Source organism: Balaenoptera acutorostrata, chromosome 6 (genome assembly GCF_949987535.1).
Source record: "Balaenoptera acutorostrata chromosome 6, mBalAcu1.1, whole genome shotgun sequence".
Classification (NCBI taxonomy): domain Eukaryota; kingdom Metazoa; phylum Chordata; class Mammalia; order Artiodactyla; family Balaenopteridae; genus Balaenoptera; species Balaenoptera acutorostrata.
The window spans coordinates 39,861,699-39,884,483 of NC_080069.1; the positions used below are offsets into that span (position 1 = coordinate 39,861,699).

The 22,785-nt window shown below is 43.4% G+C and overlaps 1 protein-coding gene across 3 annotated transcripts; it reads left to right on the forward strand.

Moving 5' to 3' along the window:
* The first annotated feature begins 1,407 nt into the window (after positions 1 to 1,407).
* ISCA1 (iron-sulfur cluster assembly 1) lies at positions 1,408 to 13,122 on the forward strand. Of its 3 annotated transcripts, XM_057549361.1 has the most exons (5): positions 1,452 to 1,598; positions 5,121 to 5,225; positions 8,460 to 8,513; positions 11,264 to 11,369; positions 12,827 to 13,122. In XM_057549361.1, exons 2-5 carry the CDS (start codon positions 5,205 to 5,207, stop codon positions 12,973 to 12,975), a joined length of 330 nt encoding a protein of 109 aa, XP_057405344.1. In that variant the 5' UTR covers positions 1,452 to 1,598; positions 5,121 to 5,204; the 3' UTR covers positions 12,976 to 13,122. The 3 variants fall into 3 exon arrangements, with proteins under 3 accessions (XP_007198694.2, XP_057405343.1, XP_057405344.1); XM_007198632.2 differs by lacking the exon at positions 5,121 to 5,225 and having other exon boundaries at positions 1,408 to 1,598; XM_057549360.1 differs by lacking the exons at positions 5,121 to 5,225; positions 8,460 to 8,513 and having other exon boundaries at positions 1,409 to 1,598.
* The last annotated feature ends 9,663 nt before the right edge of the window (positions 13,123 to 22,785 follow it).

Here is a 22,785-nt window from a genome sequence, read left to right on the forward strand (position 1 = left end):
ACAATTTATGGCATCTTTGAATATCTGTTACCAATTAGCACCCTTTATGGAGCGCTGCTGTGTGCTGTGCAGTCTTCCAAGAGCTTTTCATTTAATCTTCACCGTATCTTTAGGAGACGAGGCATGAGAAGGAACGTGATCACCCACCTAGTCACAGATCACCACCTAGTCAAATCACCCACCTAAAGATGAAACCAAGAGACAATTCCACACTACCGTTGCCTAATCCCAGTTTCTTCTGTGCACAGCGGGGCTTGGAAAACAACTGGTCTCTTACTGTCAGTGCGATTGCATCTCAGTAGCAGAGAGAAAATTACTTAACGAATTCTGAACTATCGAATCCTGTAGGCTCCAGGGGATGAAAGATAAACTGGGTTCTAATAAACACTTCACACTCCGCCCCGTGGTGGTGCGCGTGGCGGGGGGTGAGGGGGAGCCCTCGCCCAGCCCAGCCCAGCATTTTAAAATAAAAATTAAAAACACTTCACTGATTAGTTCTTCCCACGTCAAAATACTGAGCAAGAATCCATCCTCCCCAGCGAGACTCCACAAAACCGCCTCCCTCCTTTTTCCCTTTAGCACTTCGAAAGGCCGCCTTTCTTTATGTTCTCCTCCCATCTGCTGGCCCTGCTGCACTTCTCTCCTACCAGGATCTCCAATTCTTCCTTGGACCTTCCGTTTACCAGGCTTCCTGTGTATGCCTGGGTATAGTGCTGGCTGCACAAGCCTGGGGCTCAGGAATGTTTGCCGAATTAAAGGACAGAAGTCCCTGAGCAGCCACAAGATCTGACAAGCAACAGGTATTCCATCAAGCTATCGACTGGTACTCGCTAGAAAGGTATTCCCCGAGCTGCCCAGTCACATCTTACAGTAAAGCTGGATTCCAACCTAAAGCGAACATTGTGTTAGTACCATATTTCAACATCCCAAGCAGCTTGGGGAAAGGCGGGGGAGAGAAGGAGGATATTTATTGAGAATCTGCGGTAATTCTACGGTCTTAAGAACTGCCTAGCTGGACCAAAAAGGAAGACGGAAACGTATGTAGCTGTCCGGGCCTCGAATCCACTCTGCCCTTGAGAACGGCACCTCCCCGGCCGGTAGACTCCTCTGAGTTCTTAAGCGGCGGGGCAGCACCTTGCCCAAAAGGCAGGGCGTGGAACGGCGCGCCTCCAGAGTCCACAAGTCCGAGCTCATTCCATGTGCCCCAGTCCGGCTTGAGTCAGCGCGCGGGGATCCGCCGCAGAGCTACGACCTTGCCCTCGACCCCTGTGCCCCACGTCACATGACCACGGCCCGGGCGCCACGCCACGCTCTCCGCCTGTCACTCATACGGCCCGCCCCCCGCCCGTCACTCATACGGCCCGCCCAATGGCGACGGCGCGGGCGGGCCCACGAGGGGCGGGGCCTAGGGCGCCGTGCGCCGGAGCTTGTGGCGTCAATGCGTCCGCCGTGTCCATGGAGAGAGGCTGAGGTGGCCGAGCTCCGGCCCAAGGCATCGGGGCGCCGGGACGGCGAGGATGTCGGCTTCGTTAGTCCGGGCCACTGTCCGGGCTGTGAGCAAGAGGAAGCTGCAGCCCACCCGGGCCGCCCTCACCTTGGTGAGTGGCTGGGGCGCGCGACCGGGCCCGTTATATTGGTTCACCTTCGCCCCCGCGAGGGGGTCACGGTGGCAGGGCACAGCACGGCCGGGCGGCGGGACCCCTGACCTGCTCCGCAGCCGCCGCATCATCCCCACCCCCAACTCCCCTCTGCTGGGGAGATAAACAAGCGTAGGCGGGGCTGCTCCTCGGGAGCCGAGCGCCCGGGAACTACGTTTCCCAGCAGGCTGCGCGCCGCCGCGTGCGGAGGGGGGAGGGGGCGGCGCGAGCGCGGCCCCTGGGGGTCAGGCACGGCTTTTCCGGAGCTTGGGGCCGCGGAGGGTCTTGCTGGCGCAGCAGTGCTTGAGGTCGCGGGTTACTTAGAGGTCGAAGTGCCAGGTGCCGGGCGTAGCTGGGTGAATGAACCAGGGTTCCTACCCTTGAGGCGCTTGGGGAGAGCCGAGCCTAGCCTCGCCTGGCCGGAGGACCACAGTGTGATGCGGGAGCGCCGGTGAGAGCGCGGAGACAACAAAGCCCACCCCCTTGCGGAGATCAAGGCTGCAGTGCACAAAGGGTTACTTCCTGGTGTCTGGGGTGGAAGAGGCTTTGAAACGCACTCTGTGCCTCCAGCAGTCGTAGGCCGTGGTGGCTCTAACAAAGGACAAAGAAGGATAAATGTCCACCCTGAGTGAGTTTACAGTGTTCTCTGGGTGAAAGGTCAAACACACTCAAAGGAAACTTGCTGCAGATACTTACAGAATTTACTGCGCATGCTGGATCCCCGACGTACTGCACAGTTTTGTTTTGAGTTTTAAATTAACATAAAATTAACCACTTGTAAGCGTTCGATTCGGTGGCATTTAGTACATTCACAGTATTGTGCAACTGTCACTTCTATGTAGCTCCAAAACACCTGGCCCCAAAAGAAAACCCCCTGTCCATTAAGCAGTCACTATTTGCAGTTTTGAAAGATTGATTTCATAGGAAATCTTATGATGAGTTCAGCATTCTTCTCACACACACCCCACTCTTGGTAAAGAAGCCTTTGTGCAAACACTCAATTCCTGAAGACTGGGGAAAACAGATTAAATTGAATCATGGATTCCGTTCAATTTAATGCCATAAGAAGGCCTGTTGCCGGAAAATTCGTTTCAGCAAAACAGGAGAAAGTCATGATCAGGTGGGAGAATATATTTTTATAATGGGTCACTGTTTTAGGTGCACAAGGAGGTTATCCTGTTTTTATGTGATACTGTATTCTACATTCCCTTTTTCTGTACCATCAAGCCCATTTTCCTGTCTGAAAGATACACTGTCAAATCTTAGAATTCTCCAAGATCTTGAAATCATAAGAACTAGAAGGCACTACTCATACTTTGTGTCTCCTTTCAATCTGAGTAAAAATTATTCAGAAATCAAAAGAACTCTGCCACTGGTACTGATAGAGCCAGGAAGAGTCAGAAAGTGTGGAGACACTTTTTTGCCTTTTCTTTCTCCACCATTTGGCGTGGTATCAATAACTTTTCTTCAAAAATTGAGTCATACCCTTTCTCTCCATTCCTACTTAGTCATCAGACATTTAAGACCTACATTTCCCACCCTCTTGGAACACAGTCATGGGCCTGGCCTTTGGCACCTCTAGAAATTACTGGGAACAATAACCCAGCCCACTTTCTCAGACCTGGGCTCTCAATCCGCATTTGCTCCTTTATGCTTCATTACCTGTCCCGGCTTACCAGGCCAATTCTGCTACCAGCACTGCTTTGTCATGTCAGTTCTCAGTTCACAAGGGCTCTGTGTTGCCTTTGATCAACATTTCCAATTAGCATGCAGGAGTCCATTGTCTGAATTTTTCCTACTTAACTGTCTAGCAGACTTTAGTCCCTTTCCCTGTGATCTTAGCTGGTGCCAAAGCACATCCCTGTTTCTTTCCACCAAAGGTCTGTGGTAGCAAGCTTGCAGTTATTTTAATCCTGGCATGTGTTCCTAGTTTTTACACACTGGCATGCATGTATTGATATCTGTGCTTAATTTTTAAGTGTTTTTGCAAACGTTTAGTACCATGTTCATTTAAGTGCAAAAGCAGTGAAATCATCAAAGGACTAATGAGTGAAGACAGATGAGAGCAAATGAAATGAGACAGTTCAATGAAACGGGTAAGAAGAGATGATGAATGTTAGCTAAGTATATAAATTTTGACATCAGGAATTCGACATGTTGCAACCTTTGAGAAGTGCTGTACCTGTGCAGTCTAGTCAGTGAGAGGTTAGGAAAAGGTATTGATGAAATAAAAGCATGATTCCATGTTTTCAGAGCCAAATTACCTGTGTTAACTGATGTTAATCCAGGAGAGGATTGGTGGTTTGCCGGAGAGAAAGACTTCAAAGACTGGTCACAGGCACTTTTATGCAACCAGGGGTGGGTCCTTGATAGAATACTTTAAGGTTTCAATCCACCACATCAAAGTCAGTACCCTTCATCCAAGGAGGATGACATCCCCCTTCCCTACTTCCCTGCAGGCCCAGGAATTGCGAATGGAATTGTATGTATAGGAGCCAGAGTGAAATATGACTGAAGAACTTGAAGATTTAACACTGCATGGCAGGCAGAGGCCTTTATTTCCATTGTACAAAGCAGAATCATTGCAGCCCTAATTAGGGTTAGGGATATACCCACAACTGGCCTAAAACTCAACCAAAGATATGAAGATTAATGGTACATAGCCAGCATCATTCTCAATGCATAGGAGAGAAGATAATTCATTACATACAGTGGGTGCCTTAGGGCTTAATTTCTAGCAGCTCCTGGTTGAGAAGGGTATGGAAACAATATGATGTTAAATACATGGGAGCTCAAGGAGGTGTTTATTCATTGAAGGAATAGCCCCAGAAGTCCTTTGGAACAGTGACCAAGCTGTAAGATTGGTATATGGAGGCAATTTAAGGGGCATTACACAGGAAACAATTGGAAGTAGCCTGAATGTCTAACAGTGAAAGGCCAGTTAAATAAGTAAGAGTAAATCTTGTTGGTGAGATATGTAGTCATTGTAAGTAATGATTTTTTTTTTTAAAGGTTGGGAGTCATAACTTAATTCTTTGACTTACTAGCCCTGTGCAAGTTATTTAATCTTTAATACCTAAATCACAGAACTGAAAGAATAAAAAGATGATGCATATAAACCATTAAGCACCTAGAAAGTACTCAAGAAACAGTGAATATATGTATGTTACTATGTATCAAATGAGTAGCATGTTAAACTTCCAAAAGTAGGCTACAAAATTGTGAATATATACTATGATTACCTTCATGTACAGGAATAGGCAAAGACAAAAGGGAAACAGCATCATAATGCCATAGCTGTTAAAGAATGAGTCAAACAACATATACTGAAATTTATTCATTGGCTGCCCTTTATCTACCATCTTTTAAACCTTAAAATGCCAGATTTACAATGAAACGAAAGTAGGTTGTAGTTGTTGGCTCATGTTTAGTATACATAGTCGTGGAGTTAACTTTGGGTTTTAATCTTGTTTCCTTAAACAGCAAAAAATGAAAATTGCCTGGGGAATGACTAAGGAAATGCAGTATTGAGAATGGAAAGTTTCTGCTACAAGGAATAGAAACGCTATGGCATTGGATAAAGTAAAAGTATGTTGCTATGAAGTAGTCAAAAAATTCGTTTATCTACAGTGCCTTCTCCCATAATTTCAACCACAAAAACAGACTAGAAATCTTTTTTTTTTTAAGGCCAAAATAATCTCACTCAAAGATACTCTTTCACTTGAAAGAATGTCTTGTTCTGTGATACACATATGAGAGAAATCATTATATTTTATTGAGTTTCAAGGGCCTCTTGAATTTTATTTCACTGGCCAAATCCCAGGTGGCTTAGACTCATTGATTATACATAACTTTCTTGGGTGGGTGTGGGTAACTTAGTTGTTTGGGGGAGTATGTTGAAATTGGAGGGCAGCTAGGCTTCCAGCATGTTGTTTTGTTGAAGTTTTTATACTATTTCCCAGAATGATCTTAAGTCCCAAATGTTCCCCTGTTTAGTCATTCTGACTTGTTCTGAAATTCAGATCCATTGCTTGGAAAGTTCTAATAACCATATCTTTACCCCGAAATGGACTCTCAGCAGGGTTATACAGCATCAGTAACATTCCTCCCAGTGGGGTATATTTGATTATTGCCTGACACTAGAAAATTAAGACATGTTTTGGTTCCTGTAATAACAGTCCCCAGGCACGCAGGCAGTTTTTCTCTTAAGCCCCTTTCAGTGTGAAATGTTGAATATCAACCACTCTGTGGTAAGTGGACCACTCCCCATGAATTGCTTTTGTTTGCTGTTTAAGTGTTTTCTATTAAGAGTTGAGAAAAGAAGGAAATATATTGCTTTTGTAAAAACCAAATTAGATAATTTAGAAAGTCACATGGGACTCGGGAGTTCCCTGGTGGTCCAGTGGATAGGATTCGGCGCTTTCACCGCCGTGGCCCAGGTTCAGTCCCTGGTCAGGATGAGAAGAAACACTTGGGGCAGCATAGTACGTGTGCCCTGAGCTTACACCTCCCATCTGCTGGCAATAAACCAAGGCTCCGCATCAGGTTGGACTTCCAGTCAGTATTTTCCCATGGCTGTGCCTTTTTTTTTTTTTTTAATTTACTGGAAATCTTTTGATTGTAATTTGACAGTAATTAGATTAATTTCTTCAGGACTCACATGGGAAATATCACCATGAAAATCAGGAAAGCTGGTTTTTACTGGCAATCACTTAGAAGGGTAACTAAGCATTTAAAAAAATTTTTTTCTATTAATATCTCTCTAACTATTTGAGGTTAACATACTGTGATCTTAAAAAAAAAAAAAAAACCGTATTTCTCCGCAGAATTTCCTCCTTCCCCCACCCCTCCATCCTATTCCCTGTCATTGATCTCCTTGGCTCGTGTTCTGATAGAACTGTGGGAAACGGCCTTTATAAACCACCCACTGGTAGTGATTTATTTAACTTTTTTATTAAAGTAACACACAATAAGAAACACATACACACCGTATGTTAATAACTGAATCAAAGTTTCACTGTTTATCAAGTGCAGTGCACTATTCTGTGATTTTTGTTTTTGTTTTTTGGCTGTGTTGGGTTTTCGTTGCTGCGCGCGGGCTTTTCTCTGGTTGCGGCGAGCAGGGGCTACTCTTCGTTGTAGTGCGCGGGCTTCTCATCGCGGTGGCTTCTCTTGCGGAGCACAGGCTCTATGCATGCGGGCTTCAGGAGTTGTGGCACACGGGCTTCAGGAGTTGTGGCACGCGGGCTTAGTTGCTCCGTGGCATGTGAGATCTTCCCGGACCAGGGATCGAACCCATGTCCCTTGCGTTGGCAGGTGGATGCTTAACCATTGCGCCATCAGGGAAGTCCCTGTTTTTGTTTTTGTTTTTGTTTTTTTAATGATAGTCTCAACCTTCTACATTGGTTTCATGACTTTTCTAAATTGGGTCCAGACTCTGCTTCAGCATCTTCATCTGGCCCAGCCCCCACCAGACAAGGTGAAAGAGCACACTCGGGCCATCCATCAGGTCTGTACCCCCAGCACAGGCTTGAGTTCTGGTTACGATTACTACCTAGTTGTAGGTCATAATGTCCACTCTGAGATTTCACAAACCAGGAAAATGCCTGTAGAGAAAACTGGAGGACCGGCTCAGCATTGCCAGCTGGAGGAGCTAGTAAAACAAAAAGTAGGAAGGACATGATCTCTTCATGATAAGATATTCTCATTGTTATAATAATAGCTGGCTTATGTTGAGCTCTCTGTTCCTGGCGCTATTCTAAATGCTTTTCATGAATTCGTTCATTTAATCTTCACAAGAATCCTCAGGAGGAGGGATTTTTATCCCTGTTTAAGCCAGGTAATGGGCTGGGACACAGCTAGGAAGTGGACCAGGAATGCCCTGGGACAGGCTTTCTCCCTAACAGCCTCCTCAGGAAGTTGGAGTTTGTAATGCTGATCTACGCATGAAGTACATTGAGACGTTTTATTATTTTTGAGGACACCTGGGCTTGGTTAAACAGCATTTCTCCTGAAAACTCTTCCATGTTCTTGTTTCTATTATTGACTAACTTAGTTCTGGTCCTCTAGATGCTCAGATGCTGATGTAATAATCTCTGTGAATAGGGACTTCCCTGGGGGTCCAGTGGTCAAGACTTCGTGCTTCCAGTGCAAGGGGTGCAGGTTCCATCCCTGGTTGGGGAACTAAGATCCCATGTGCCGCGTGGCCGAAATCAATCAATCAATTAATCAATCTCTGTGAACATTTGGTGTGCCTGGCACGAGAGGCACACACTGGGTTATTTGATGCTAGTAACACTTTTTCCTCTAGGTGTGCATTTTGATGGATCTGAAATAGATTTGGGGTAAACAGAATGAGCAATAGAGTTAATAATGATCAATAGGAAAAATTCCTGAAGGTTGGCTTTCCCAGTGTGGTACTTGATATCATTCATTGACTGTCGAGTGCCTTCTGTGTGTCAGGCAATGTGCTTGTTGCTGGGCATAAAGTAGGAATTCGAAATAGATGCTGACTAGAAAAATTACATTTGTGATGTGAGTAGATAGTACCATAGAGATTATGACAGGGAGCTGACCTTGACTGGGGGGGTGGGGGCAGGGGATGAAGAGGATGTTGCTAGTAGATATTTTAAAAAATGCTTTTAATTGAGTAGAGTTCATATGCTTGTGTATGAAATCCACAAGGTACTCTGGTGAGAATGGAACATAAATTCACCATGTGAATTTGCTAAAGATAGACTTGAGTAGTCTTAAATACTAGGAAATAGAGGGCTGAAGAATGCAGTCTATAACTAACAACTTAATAACCTTCCCTTTTTTCAGACACCTTCAGCAGTAAACAAGATAAAACAGCTTCTTAAAGATAAGCCTGAACACGTAAGTAAAACCAATCAGACAAATATTTAGTAAAAAATTGAAGTTGTATTTTCACAATGAATTTATCTTGTGATAAACAGTGTGCTTTCATTATTTAGGGGTTTTTATTTAAAAAGTAAAAAATGCTCATGATTTTTAAACGCAAGTAACACAACAGGGTATGATGAAAAGGAAGTCACTCTCTCACCCCACATTCTTCATTCATTCTCCCTTCCAGGAGGCAGCCTCTTCGTGTCCTTGCACAGATCATCTGTGCATTTTATTACCTAGACCAAGGTTTCTCAGCCTCAGCACTGTTGATGTTTTGGACTGGATAGTCCTTGTTGGGAGTGGATTGCAGGATGTTTAGCAGAATCTCTGGCCTCTGCCAGAGTTGTGACAACCAAAACTAATTCCCTGAGGGGAACCACTGGCCTAGACTTTGCTTGTTACATTTGCGTGTGTGTCTCTTTTCCTACTTAGATGAGAACATACCACACACACTGTGGTTGCACTTTGCTTTGCCCCTAATAATATAGCTTGAAGATCTTTCCATATCCTTACATAAAGATCCTTATTCTCCTCATGGCTGCATATACTAGTATATTTCGTTGAACAAGTTTATTTAGCCAGGCTCTCGTATTAAAGGTCTTTTGGGTTGTTCTCATTCAGTGCTTCCACAAACATTATTCAACAAATATTTAGCATCTGTAGTGTGCCAGGCCCATTGTTCTAGACCTGTAGGCATAGCTTATTTCATCTGCATAAGCTGTATTCTTAGATGTAGAATCGTTGGGCAAGGGGTGTGCGTACCATCTTAATCTTAGCACATTGTTCATTGCCTAAGGGATACTGTAAATGACTTCCAAGACTATTAATATTCAATAATTATACTACAGAGTAGTTTCTAAGTTCCATTGTACAACCTGTATTACAATGTAACAGGAATTCGATCATCTTCCCCCTAAGAATTATTAAATCTAAGTATATCAGTGTTCCAACTCAATTCCAACTCAATTTGGGTAGACTAATGACTAGAGTATAAATTGACCAGTTGACACAATTTCACTTTTGTAGAGTTGAGAGATGTTTGTTCATATTGACATGAAAAGGGTTGAGCAAACACTTCATCAGGTGTCATTTGTGGCATAAGCAATCCCTTTTCCAAACTCCAGTTACCTAAAGCTGTATTTTCACATACTCTTTAAGTGTCTCTCTATTCCTAATAGTTGGACTTCCTGCTTGTTTGAGTCTTCCTATTTGCAAAGATAAAAACTAAGTTAAACAAGTATTTATGATGTGTGCTCCAGAATTTCAGCCAGGCAGTTTATTATTTACCATGTTGAATATGTGAAATTCCCTCACACATTCTCTAAGCTGTCGCTCTGAAGGTGAATAAAGCTATAGTTCTGTCTCCTTGTTTGAAGACAGAAGAGAATACTCTGAATGCTTCAACTCATCAAAACCACCAAACAGCTTAACATCTAACTCACGCTCTTCATCAGATGTCTTCCCACTTTATGTTTGCTTTCCTGGAGCAAGCACATGTTACTGCTTTTCAGGGAATCAGGATCTGCTTGCTAAAATGATACTTCTTATGATAATGCTGTATACGCATACGAAAAAGCAGATAGGACTCAAGAATAGATAGAAATTGGGTAGATATTGTTAGAAAACTACATTGAGGTAGACATTGGTATTTTAAAAGTGCTGTTTGGTCACTTTTTAAACTTCTTAACGTCTGTGTTGACTGCAGTCTTCTGCTTTCTGGTACTTGAGAGTGTTTACAGAATTAAGGCCCCATGTCACATAGAGGCAATACAATTGCCAGGTGATGACCTATGAACCTTGGTGAACCTAACCATAGGGAAGTATCCTGGGAACATCTCACATGGTGAGGTGGAGCAAAAACATTTTTGAGAAAGTCCAGTTTTCTTAGGTAGTCGTCTCTGCCATCAGATATTTTTTTCCTTTTTTTTTTTTTTTTTTAAAAAGGTGATTATTCATTTTTGGAATTAAAACTCTTCCCTTAAAAATGTTATTCCCAGACAAAATGGTTAATAGTAATGGTTAAGTAATAAACATGCTTTAGGTGTAGTGGAATATTACGTAGGCATTAGTTGCAAATGATAATTACAAAAGCTAATTACATGGGAAAATGATGTCTTAAGTGGGAAAAAAACAAAGCAGAGAATAAATTTTTTATTTCTGCTCTAATAAAAACTATGTTTAGGGAATTCCCTGGCAGTCCAGTGGTTAGGACTGTGAGCTTTCGCGGCCAAGGGCATGGGTTCAATCTCTGGTCAGGGAACTAAGATCCCACAAGCCGCATGGCACGGCCAAAAAAAAAAAAAAAAAAAAAAACCCATGTTTAGATTATATATGAGACAAAGACTGAAAGAAAATAGGAAAAAACATACAAGCTCATTTTTAGGGTACTGGTGACTGTAGTTTTGGGGGGCAGTGTTCCCTCTATATTGCTTTCTTTGTATATAATTGGTTTTTATTCTTTTTGGATCCCTGCCAATGTTGTAATGATATTTGTACAGTAGTTAAATTTTTAAAATGCTAGTTTCCCATTCTGCTTATACGTCCTAAATTTTTAAAATGCTAGTTTCCCATTCTGCTTATACTTCCTTTCCCATTCTGCTTATACTTCCCTACTGCTTAGCTTTTGAAGAAATGAATATTATCAAATAGGGCTTTTATTAATATAACTGTTTAATCTGTGCTACTTTAAAACTAAGTTTATTTTTACAATGCCTTTTCAGGTTGGTGTGAAAGTTGGTGTCCGAACCAGGGGTTGTAATGGCCTTTCCTACACTCTGGAATATACAAAGACAAAAGGAGACTCTGATGAAGAAGTTGTTCAAGATGGTGAGTTTTAAGCAAACTTTTTCTGGACACTTTGTTCTCCCTAAAATGTTTAGCCTTGTGTAGCATGGAGAGTAATGATGATAATAGTAGGAATGGTGTATATAGTGCTCACTGTGAGGGAGGCACGGTTTGACAGGCTTTCATATATTAACTGATTTACACACAGCAACTAAATGAGAATGGTACTGTATTGTCCCCATTTTGCAGATGAAGAAACTGAGGCACTGAGAGATTAAATATGTTTGCCTAAGGTCACATAGCCAGTAAGTGGCCTTATGAACATTTGAACCCAATCAAGTTCACTCCAGAGGCTGTGCTCTTAGTAACTAAGTGATAGATTATTGGATGAACTTGTTTATTTGTTTCAGTTATGAAAGGTTATCATTGTGTGCAGAAAGATTTTAAGATGATAAAACTTCAGAATGAACCAGCCACTTTGGTGTGAAGCATCTGTGTCAAATAAGTAATGTCATCTCCTGCTTTTAGAAGAGTCTATTTCCAAATTGTATTAAAAATTGCAGTGCTTTAATTATATTTTGCCCCTCCCTCCCCAGTCCCTGCCCCTACCCAATAATCTGATAAAATCTATTTAAAACAAAATAAGTACTGCCACAACCTCAGGGGAGTTTCAGTGTGCATGGGTTCTGCAGCACTGGCTTTGTGTGCGCCATTAGCCAGTTTTCATGGGTTCTTGATGTGTATTCTTTTTATTGCACTTAAGTTACTGATCAATAAAGACATTTGTTAGTATATTATTTTTAAAATCAATACGTAAAAGTATCTTAAACCTGAAACTTTTCATCTTAAAGAAGAGATCTAATAAAGATAGTTCATATTTAAGTAATGATGCAGTTTTTTATAAGGAAGAAAGCTTTCATAATCCATTAGTATTTATGAAGGTGCCCACCTCTACCAACTAGGTAGGTAGAGATAACTAGGGAGTTATGTTATTATCAGTTTTCCGGTTCATAAGCAGAAAAACAGAACTGCTTGTACTGATTTATGATTTAGTCTTATTAAACTAGCCCATTATATCATAGTCCTTTGTGTTTCTCTAGGCTTGGCAGTGTGTTGTGTGTACAAATGTCATTTCGGGATTTTCATTAATCTTATTGACTTCATCTTTACAGAACTCTTACTGAGAATATACACATTTTCTTCATGTAGCAAATTGAAGTATAGCGAAGAAAGGCAAATTCTAGTTTTACACAGAATTGTCATGGAATTTGCTGTATACAACTGTCTAGCCTAATACAGTTATTTTTGACATAGATTATTGTGTAGGAAAGGAGACAGAAAACTGAGCACTGCATCCCTTAAAGGAAATACTGAGACAGATTCAAAGCCTCTTGTTTGACGTTTGTTAGTGGATACTATTTAAAGTTCAGTTGTGCTTTGAATCAGCAGGTTCCATGGGATGGCAGGCTTTATATGACTCATGTTTTCTTTTCCCCCAGGAGTCAGAGTGTTCATCGAGAAGAAAGCACAGCTAACACTTTTAGGAACAGAAATGGACTATGTTGAAGACAAATTATCCAGTGAGTTTGTGTTCAATAACCCAAACATCAAAGGAACGTGTGGCTGTGGAGAAAGCTTTAATATTTGACTCCTCAGGACTACTCGGGCTGTAGGCCGCAGGAGAGCTGTGGAAGCTCTAGGGCTTATTGAAGAAGTCATAGGACTGTCACATGCTTAAGGTTTGTAATGTATGGCTGCCTTACAAGGAAAATAAACTGATGCATTTGAAAATGAAGCCAGTGTGTTAGATTCCAGAAGAATTGATACTTGTGTTCTTTATAGGGGACAGAAAATGAGAATCTATTGCTCTCTTTGTGTCGTCTTTCTGATCTGTAAAGAAAAAAAGTTTTACCCTGCAATTAACTTCTCCTTCCTGCATCCTTTCTGTTAGAACTAGTTTCATGGAAGTTGCCTTCCTGGGGGGATTTCAGAAAACATGTTCTTAATAGGTGTAGATTGGTAGATCTTTTGAAAGGATTGAACGTACGTCTCCCAACAAGATGGATGGCGTTTAACATTCAGAGGCAGGAAGTCTTGACTGCTGGTGTGGTGTGGTGCTGCATTGTTTTTCTACCCAAACTGGGCACAGCGTTTCTACATTTTTATCTAAAACTTCATTGTCAGATGCCTCATTTGCTTACCCTGCAGCATCCCCAGCCATTAGAGTACTGGACAAAGATTTCCTTGAACTGTAGTGTAGAATAGTTCTGAGTGATGGGATCAAAAGGTAAATACTTCACCCACCTGTTTTTAAGTCCATTTCTTTTGCCCACCCTAAGCGTTTGCTCGGATATGGGATCTCAAGCGGACTTAGATCCTTTTCGTCAGAAGGTCTCTTAAAAGCCATCTAGCCCATCCCCTCAGTTCTATACCTGGGGAAGCAAAACCCCAGGGAAGCTGAAGCGCTTTTGTCCCCCCTCACACTGCAGGCTGGGTAGGGGCAGAGCCGGGACCACCCACATCTCCCCCTCTTGAAGGTGACACGCCAGCCCTGCGCTCCGAGGAAGTCAGTGAAGGTAAACGGGTGATCTGGCTTCTTTATCTGGTGAACATTTGGATAAGATTTCTTTGTAATTTGGAGAGCATATTTAGTTTTATTTTATTTGGGGTGAGAAGAATCTTATTTTAAAACCCATTTATGTGAATTACCATCTTGTTTCACCAGGACTGTGGAACAGTCGTTTATACTAGCAGGGAAGAAGACATTGTAGCCACCCAGAACTGTTCTTTTGGAAGGTAGTAGTAATTGTGAAGCAGAAATGGGGATCTTTTCTTATAATTCCCAATATGATGTGTACACTCTGGGTCCTAAGTCCAATTGCTAAAATTTTTAAGCCTAATATTTTAACCTGACATTTTATCACCAACTTTTCTTTAACAGTATTCCTTTTGTCATTTAGTTATTGATTTCCCTGGGTTTGACATATTAAGTGTTCTGTGAGATGACATATTTGCTTTTTTTGAAAGCCGATCCTTATGAATTGAAGTGGCTGAGTTCCTTTATGTTTGTCATATTTACTAAAGTACCAGGCACAAAATGCACCAAAACCAAGAGCAGTAGCTTTATGTAAATGCTCATGAATTTGTATTGTTAACATAACTGTCAACCCACTTATAATTTGTGCAATACTGTATATATGTAGACTGAGTTGCCATTAAAAAAAAATAAAGTAGCCTCTTTGTGATCATAAAATTGCCTTTTCTTTTAAGAGAGCAGGGTTTGTGAATAGCAGCCATTGTTGCTACTAATAAGTAATGTTCTGTTTTCCTAACCAGTCTCCCTGCCACCAGGATTTTCCCCACCCGATTCTGTTGCATCCACTCTTTTAGTTGTTGGGGTCCCCTTGCAGCCCATTGACAGACCATTTCAGATTGCTCTGGGCTCCAGAGTCCTCATTCCCTTTCTCCTTCTGTATTGTCTTTCTCCCTTTTTCACTCTAAGGGTCATTCATCTCATCCAAGCTGCTTCTACAGCCTCCCACGCAAATTTCATCCTTACTTTCTCACATGTTGTTATTCCCGGTAGGGAATGCTTTTTCCAGCTCTGTCGTCTGAGCTTTATGTTCATCTCCCTGTGGTAGTTACCTTCAGGCATATTTGTGAGCACCTGCTCTCCGCCATCCCTTAGGCTTCACAGATAACCAGAGACCATCTCTGAAAGATCTTAGCGTTGACAAATGAGACAGACACCAATGAAAAGAATAGGGTAAGTGTTGCTAATAGCATTTATTCCATACTTGCTACATGCCAGGAACTGTTCTAATTAACAGTCTTCACTACAACCCAGTGAAGTGGGTCTGATGACTGTCTTTTTCGTAGATGAGAAACTGAAATATGGCGTGGACAAAATAGTTGACCTAAGGCAACGTGGTAAGTGGCCAAGTCAGGATGACAACCCACACCATCTGGCTGCAGCCCCGTGCCCCTCGCAGTTAGGCTGCTCTGCACGTCACGGTAAGAACCGAGATTGCAGGTGCCCTTCTAAAAAGGTATCTAAGAGGTTATGGCACCTGAGCCGAGTCTGAGAAGAGTTTTGGGGAAGAGGGAAGAGAATGAACAAAACTGAAGAGGGTTAGAAACACGCTAGGAAGCTAAGCACTCAGAAGACCGTAAGGCACGGCAGGGGCAGGAGACAGGATGGAAGGCAAGGCAGGGATGGGATGTGGGGCTCGCTCTAGGTTCTGTGGGTACCGAGAGCCACTGAAGGTTTTCACGAGGGGGTCATCAAAACGACTGCACTTAGAAGTGTCACCCTGGCTGCCCTGTGGAGGGGGGAGAAGGCTGCGTGAGGAGGGCGGACAGGAGGAGGCTACTGAAAAACCCCAGTTAGGACCTGAGGGAGGGGCCGGTGTGAGGCAGGCTTAGGTGAAATGGGCGGGACTCAACACAGCAACCGAGACAGGCCATTATTTTGTGGCTCTTGGCTGGTCACACTAGCAATGCTTGTACTGGTGTTTGGGTTTTGGTTTGGTTTTTTGCACAATATTGAAAGGTTCTTGAAGACAAGAGCACTATCCTTTTCTCTCATATTCACTTAGCACCAGGCACACGGTAATTATTTTTGGCAAAATAACCCCTACAGCCATTTGGTGTTCTGTCCGTTCTGCATCCTATAAATCCAAGCTCCTCTCCATACCTCGGGCGTCCTGTGAGGTCACTTCGCAGTGCCCCTGTGTGACGTGTAGGCCGTCAGCTGCTGTGGAGGGAGCTTCACGCAGAGGCAGAGCCGATGGTTGATGATGGTTAGAAGATCACGTTTAGAAGCCGGCTCTTCCACAGCAGGATGCTAGCTGGGGCTGCTCAGGCCACTGTGACTGAAACACCACTTGGAGAATTCCGGGAGCCGAGGGCATGGGGGTGCCGTGCTGCATGGCCGCAGTGCGCCTCCCTGCCCTCTGTCTCCGCACCCACAAGAACGATTTCTTTTCTCAAAGGGGAAAGGGTGGAATGGGATTGGAAAGACCCCTGGAAGATCAGATGTCCCTTAGGTTTCCAGTACTTCCTAGATTTCATTCAGCAGGAAATACTTTTACAAATCAGCTTTTCTTATCTTGTTTTGGCGGCTGAGAGATCAGCGAAATGCAAAAGCCTGTGGTGGTAAGCCGCCTGGTAATTCCGCTGCCATCTAACCAGCTGTAAGGACCTTCACAGCCTGCAAAGCTCTTTAACTACCAGTGTCCCATTTATGCCTCAGGGCAGACGTGCCCCGGGCCAGGGAGACAGCTTCAGTGTGGAGTAAATACAAATTCGATGCCGACATTAGAGCGTTCGTGGGAGGCTGGTGTGCAAAGGGAGAGGTTGGGGGTGAGGTGCACCTGGATTGAATCACGGGTTCTGTCGTTTTGTAGCCTTGAGACCTGGCACAGATTAGGTAACTTCTCTGAGCCTGTTTTCTCTTCTGTAGAACAAGCTCAGAATTGGGGAAAGTTGAAGAGCTAACCGCATATAAACAGCATCCAGCTTAGAGTGCACACTCGGTACGTTATAGTTCTAGCCCCTTTGACCCACGGATTATCAGTCAAAGCAAGAGTTCACAGAAATGAGAGTTTCCATGCCATTAGGGAGTTAATGTCCCGTATTAAAATCTGCGGGAAGTTTGCTGTATTTCTTTCAAATGACCACAGTAGCTTGTTTGAAAAGAACTAAAAATGCGATCATACAGAGAAATTGTATTCTCTTAGTAGCTGATTAGCTATAAAGAGAATTCCTGTGTAGAGAGCAACCTGCCTTAATCGAGGAGTAGCAGCTGAACACCCTGGGCCCGGGTAGGCCACACCAGCCTTCAGAGGGAGAGCAGGGCTGGAGGTCCCCACCCTACCCTCGGCCTCTTTCAAGATGCGGAACCCATGTAAGGGGTTAAATCTCTGTGGAATGTGGGATGTCAACATCCTCCGTCACTCCCACAGAATCTTTGGTAATCGCATGGAACTCAACCTTCCCGAAGGCAAGGGCTTTGTCCGGCAATAGTCCCCCAGCTTAAAACTCTCCTTTTTTTGATAGCTTAGTGAGTTACTTCATGGTTTTACTTCCATGAACAAGTAATTCCCAAACTGTTCACTGTAGAGTACCTTTTTATTGTTCTTTGTGGAGTCCAGTCTTGAAGCAATTCTTAAGCTTTAGGATTGTATGTAAGTCACCTGGGAATCTTGTCAGAATGCAGAGATTCCAAAGGTCTGGGGTTCTGAACATCCAGCCAAGCAAGGCCCAAGTGGAGCCCATGCTGTTGCTCTGCAGACCACCTTTGAGTGTCAAGTTTTAAAATTAATTATCTCTGGAAGAACCTGGTGTATTAAGTGATAATTCATGCCCATGTTTGTTTTTACTAAACACCCACTGTAGTGCTCAGGGTTTCCAATTAACATGAAATACCCGTGAGGTGACAGAACTCAAAGGCTAGGACAGTTCACCTGGCACTTTTAACTCTATAAGTGCTGACTATGATTTCCTTAAGGTATTCTGAAACTCTAAAACTATCTCAGGGACCCCAGCCTCATTTCTTCTTAGTAGCTTCCTTGGTAGCTGACATCCCCAGGTCGGCCACCACTGCCTAACCAGCAGAACTGGGTGACCTGGAGGGTCCACAAGTCATTTTTATCCTAATGCACGTGACGCAGAACCTTCTCAAATACAAAGACCAAATATGACGTCTCAGGAAGAATAAAAAGAAGGGAAAAGTATGGCTCTTCTTTGGCCATATAAGGTGGCACAGGGCCTTGCCTTTTTTTTTTTTTTTTTTTTTAATTTGGCTGTACCGGGTCTTAGCTGCAGCACTTGGGATCTTTAGTTGTGCAGTGCGAGATCTAGTTCCTTACCAGGGATCAAGCCCGGGCCCCCTGCATAGGAAGCGCGGACTCTTAACCACTGGACCACCAGGGAAATCCCAGGGCCTTGCCTTTCTTAGGAGATTTGTTTTGTGGTAAGATATACATAACATAAAATTTACCACTTTAACCATTTTTAAGTGTAAAGTGCAGTGACATTTAGTACATTCACATTGTTGTGCAACTATCACTACTATCCACCTCCAGAACTTTTTCATCATCCCAGCGGAAACTGTGTACCCATGAAACAATAACTTTTCAACCCTCCTCTCCATGAATTTGACTAAGTGCCTCATATAAGTGGAATCAATTTGTCCTTTTGTGCCTGGTGATGTTTTTAGATCTTCTTTGTCAGCATTAGATGTGGCCTAAATATACTGACCAGTTATTACTGTTTCCCTTTAAGCCACAATGATAAAGTCTTAATTACTCAGCTGTGAAATTGTCTTTCGATGGTGTGTCTATTGATGGTTATTTATGAACAATTAGGGACATTTTAAGAAAAGCATCAAAAGATTATACAGTCCACTGATCTAGTTGAAACTCTTCATGAGGACTCTGGGGCAGAAACCGTATCAAATTTAACAAAATAAGTTAAATATGTAGGACTTCCTTCACTCTTGTGAGGAAATTAAGTCAAGTAGACTAATTTGATGCTGCAACAGATCTTTTCTTGTTCCTTATTTTCCAATATTCAATCCATTTATTTGTTCATTCTATCAAACACCAAAAACGTATTCCATACCTACACTATACTAGGATATTTTGAGGCCCTGGGAATTCGAGTTGACAAAACCTGTATGTTCACCGGATCTTACACATACAGTTTACTAAAAGTAAGTAAAACATGTTGTGGAAAAACGAGTAAAACATGGTATGTGCCCTCTAGCAGGCAGGCAGAGAAGGCTGTAACAACTGGGATGGCTGCCACAGGGGGAGGGGCAACCCCAGGTACTTAAGTGGAGATGGATGGGCTTCTCCAATATTCCAGAAGAGGTTTATACATGATGAAAGGGTGGGATTAGAGTTATCCCTGCCTACCAAATGGAGAGTCTGTAATTCTGAAATTTCATGTTAAAAGATAAACCTCAGGGTAGAGAAAGATAGCATTTATTTAAAACAAAGCAATTTGGCATTAAGCCAATCTACAGGGGAGAAAACCCAGATTATTGTAGGCAATTATGTTTTACTCTCAACACAGCAAACTTCTCTCTATATAATATATACTACAAAAATTCAGATATTTTTCCTCTTCTCAGAGGAAGACAGCAAACACAATATCAAGTCTGTATTACAAAAAATCAATAACCTTATGCACATAAAATCCACCTGAGTCACTGTAGAGACCACGCCTGTCTCACCGCACCTTGTCTGCTGTCATTTATGGTCATTAACACCACCAATACACGACCCCTGAACCGCCACAGATAAAGCTGAGCCTGTAGCCTGGTTTGCCCTGACAGTACCTAGAACTCAGCCAGACCTGAGTTGGGTAACAGTGGAATATTATTCCGCCTTAAAAAGTAAGGAAATTCTGGGAGGAGCTTCAAGATGGCGGAAGAGTAAGACGTGGAGATCACCTTCCTCCCCACAAATACATCAGAAATACATATACATGTGCAACAACTCTTACAGAACACCTGCTGAATGCTGGCAGAAGACCTCAGACTTCCCAAAAGGCAAGAAACTCCCCACGTACCTGGGTAGGGCAAAAGAAAAAAGGAAAAACAGAGACAGAAGAATAGGGACGGGACCTGCACCAGTGGGAGGAAGCTGTGAAGGAGGAAAGGTGTCCACACACTAGGAAGCCCCTTCGCGGGCGGAGACTGCAGGTGGCGGAGGGGTGAAGCTTCGGAGCCACGGAGGAGAGCGCAGCAACAGGGGTGTGGAGAGCAAAGCGGAGAGATTCCCGCACAGAGGATCGGTGCCGACCAGCACTCACCAGCCCGAGAGGCTTGTCTGCTCACCCGCCAGGGCGGGCGGGGGCTGGGAGCTGAGGCTCGGGCTTCGGAGGTCGGATCCTAGGGAGAGGACTGGGGTTGGCGGCGTGAACACAGCCTGAAGGGGGCCAGTGCGCCACAGCTAGCCGGGAGGGGGTCCGGGAAAAAGTCTGCAGCTGCCGAAGAGGCAAGAGACTTTTTCTTGCCTCTTTGTTTCCTGGTGCGTGAGGAGAGGGTATTAAGAGCGCCACTTAAAGGAGCTCCAGAGACGGGCGCGAGCCGCAGCTATCAGCGCGGACCCCAGAGACGGGCATGAGACGCTAAGGCTGCTGCTGCAGCCACCAAGAAGCCTGTGTGCGAGCACAGGTGACTCTCCACACCGCCCCCCCCGGGAGCCTGTGCAGCCCGCCACGGCCAGGGTCCTGTGATCCAGGGACAACTTCCCCGGGAGAACGCACGGCGCGCCTCAGGCTGTTTGCAACATCACGCCGGCTTCTGCCACCACAGGCTCGCCCCGCATCCGTACCCTTCCCTCCCCTCGGCCTGAGTGAGCCAGAGCCCCTGAATCAGCGGCTCCTTGAACCCCGTCCTGTCTGAGCGAAGAACAGACGCGTTCAGGCGACCTAAACGCAGAGTCAGGGCCAAATCCAAAGCTGAACCCCGGGAGCTGTGCAAACAAAGAAGAGAAAGGGAAATTTCTCCCAGCAGCTTCAGGAGCAGCAGATTAAATCTCCACAATCAACTTGATGTACCCTGTATCTGTGGAACACCTGAATAGACAACGAATCATCCCAAATTGAGGAGGTGGACTTTGGGAGCAACGATATGTATTTTCTTTTTCCCTTTTTCTCTTTTTGTGAGTGTGTATGTGTATGCTTCTGTGTGTGACTTTGTCTGTATAGCTTTGCTTTTATCATTTCTCCTAGGGTTTTGTCTGTCCGTTGTTTTTTTTCTTTTATTACATAAAAAAAATTTTATTTCTTAATGATTATTTTTTATTTTAATAACTTTATTTTATTTTATCTTATTCTTTCTTTCTTTCTTTCTTTTTGTTCTCCCTTTTATTCTGAGCCATGTGGAGGACAGGCTCTTGGTGCTCCAGCCAGGCATCAGGGCTGTGCCTCTGAGGTGGGAGAGCCAAGTTCAGGACACTGGTCCACAAGAGACCTCCCAGCTCCACGTAATATCAAATGGTGAAAATCTCCCAGAGATCTCCATCTCAATGCCAAGACCCAACTCCACTCAACGACCAGCAAGCTACAGTGCTGGACACCCTATGCCAAACAACTAGCAAGACAGGAACACAACCCCATCCATTAGCACAGAGGCTGCCTAAAATTATAATAAGGCCACAGACACCCCAAAACACACAACCAGACATAAACCTGCCAACCAGAAAGACAAGATCCAGCCTCATCCACCAGAACACAGGCACTAGTCCCCTCCACCAGGAAGCCTACACAACCCACTGAACCAACCTTAGCCACTGGGGACAGACACCAAAAACAACGGAAACTACAAACCTGCAGACTGCGAAAAGGAGACCCCAAACACAGTAAGTTAAGCAAAATGAGAAGACAGAGAAACACACAGCAGATGAAGGAGCAAGGCAAAAACCCACCAGACCTAACAAATGAAGAGGAAATAGGCAGTCTACCTGAAAAAGAATTCAGAATAATGATAGTAAAGATGATCCAAAATCTTGGGAATAGAATGGAGAAAATACAAGAAACGTTTAACAAGGACCTAGAAGAACTAAAGAGCAAACAAACAGTAATGAACAACACAATAAATGAAATTTAAAATTCTCTAGAAGGGATCAATAGCAGAATAACTGAGGCAGAAGAACGGATAAGTGACCTGGAAGATAAAATAGTGGAAATAACTACTGCACAGCAAAATAAAGAAAAAAGAATGAAGAAAATTGAGGACAGTCTCAGAGACCTCTGGGACAATATTAAATGCACCAACATTGAATTATAGGGGCCCTAGAAGAAGAAGAGGAAAAAAAAGAGACTGAGAAAATATTTGAAGAGATTATAGTTGAAAACTTCCTTAATATGGGAAAGGAAATAGTTAAGTCCAGGAAGCACAGAGAGTCCCATACAGGATAAATCCAAGGAAAAACACACCAAGACACATATTAATCAAACTATCAAAAATTAAATACAAAGAACAAATATTAAAAAAAGCAAGGGAAAAACAACAAATAACACATAAAGGAATCCCCATAAGGTTAACAGCTGATCTTTCACCAGAAACTCTGCAAGCCAGAAGGGAGTGGCAGGACATATTTAAAGTGATGAAGGAGAAAAACCTACAACCAAGATTACTCTACCCAGCAAGGATCTCATGCAGATTTGACAGGGAAATTAAAAACCTAACAGACACACAAAAGCTAGGAGAATTCAGCACCAACAAACCAGCTTTATAACAAATGGTAAAGAAACTTCTCTAGGCAGGAAACACAAGAGAAGGAAAAGACCTACAATAATAAACCCAAAACAACTAAGAAAATGGTAATAGGAACATACATATCGATGATTACCTTAAATGTAAATGGATTAAGTGCTCCAACCAGAAGACATAGACTGGCTGAATGGATATAAAAGCAAGACCCGTATATATGCTGTCTGC

Coding starts and splice junctions, on each gene's coding strand:
- ISCA1 (XM_007198632.2), top strand. CDS start 1,518: ATGTCGGCTTCGTTAGTCCGGGCCACTGTCCGGGCTGTGAGCAAGAGG. Junction 1,599..8,459: donor CCCGGGCCGCCCTCACCTTG/GTGAGTGGCTGG, acceptor CCCTTTTTTCAG/ACACCTTCAGCAGTAAACAA. Junction 8,514..11,263: donor TTAAAGATAAGCCTGAACAC/GTAAGTAAAACC, acceptor ATGCCTTTTCAG/GTTGGTGTGAAAGTTGGTGT.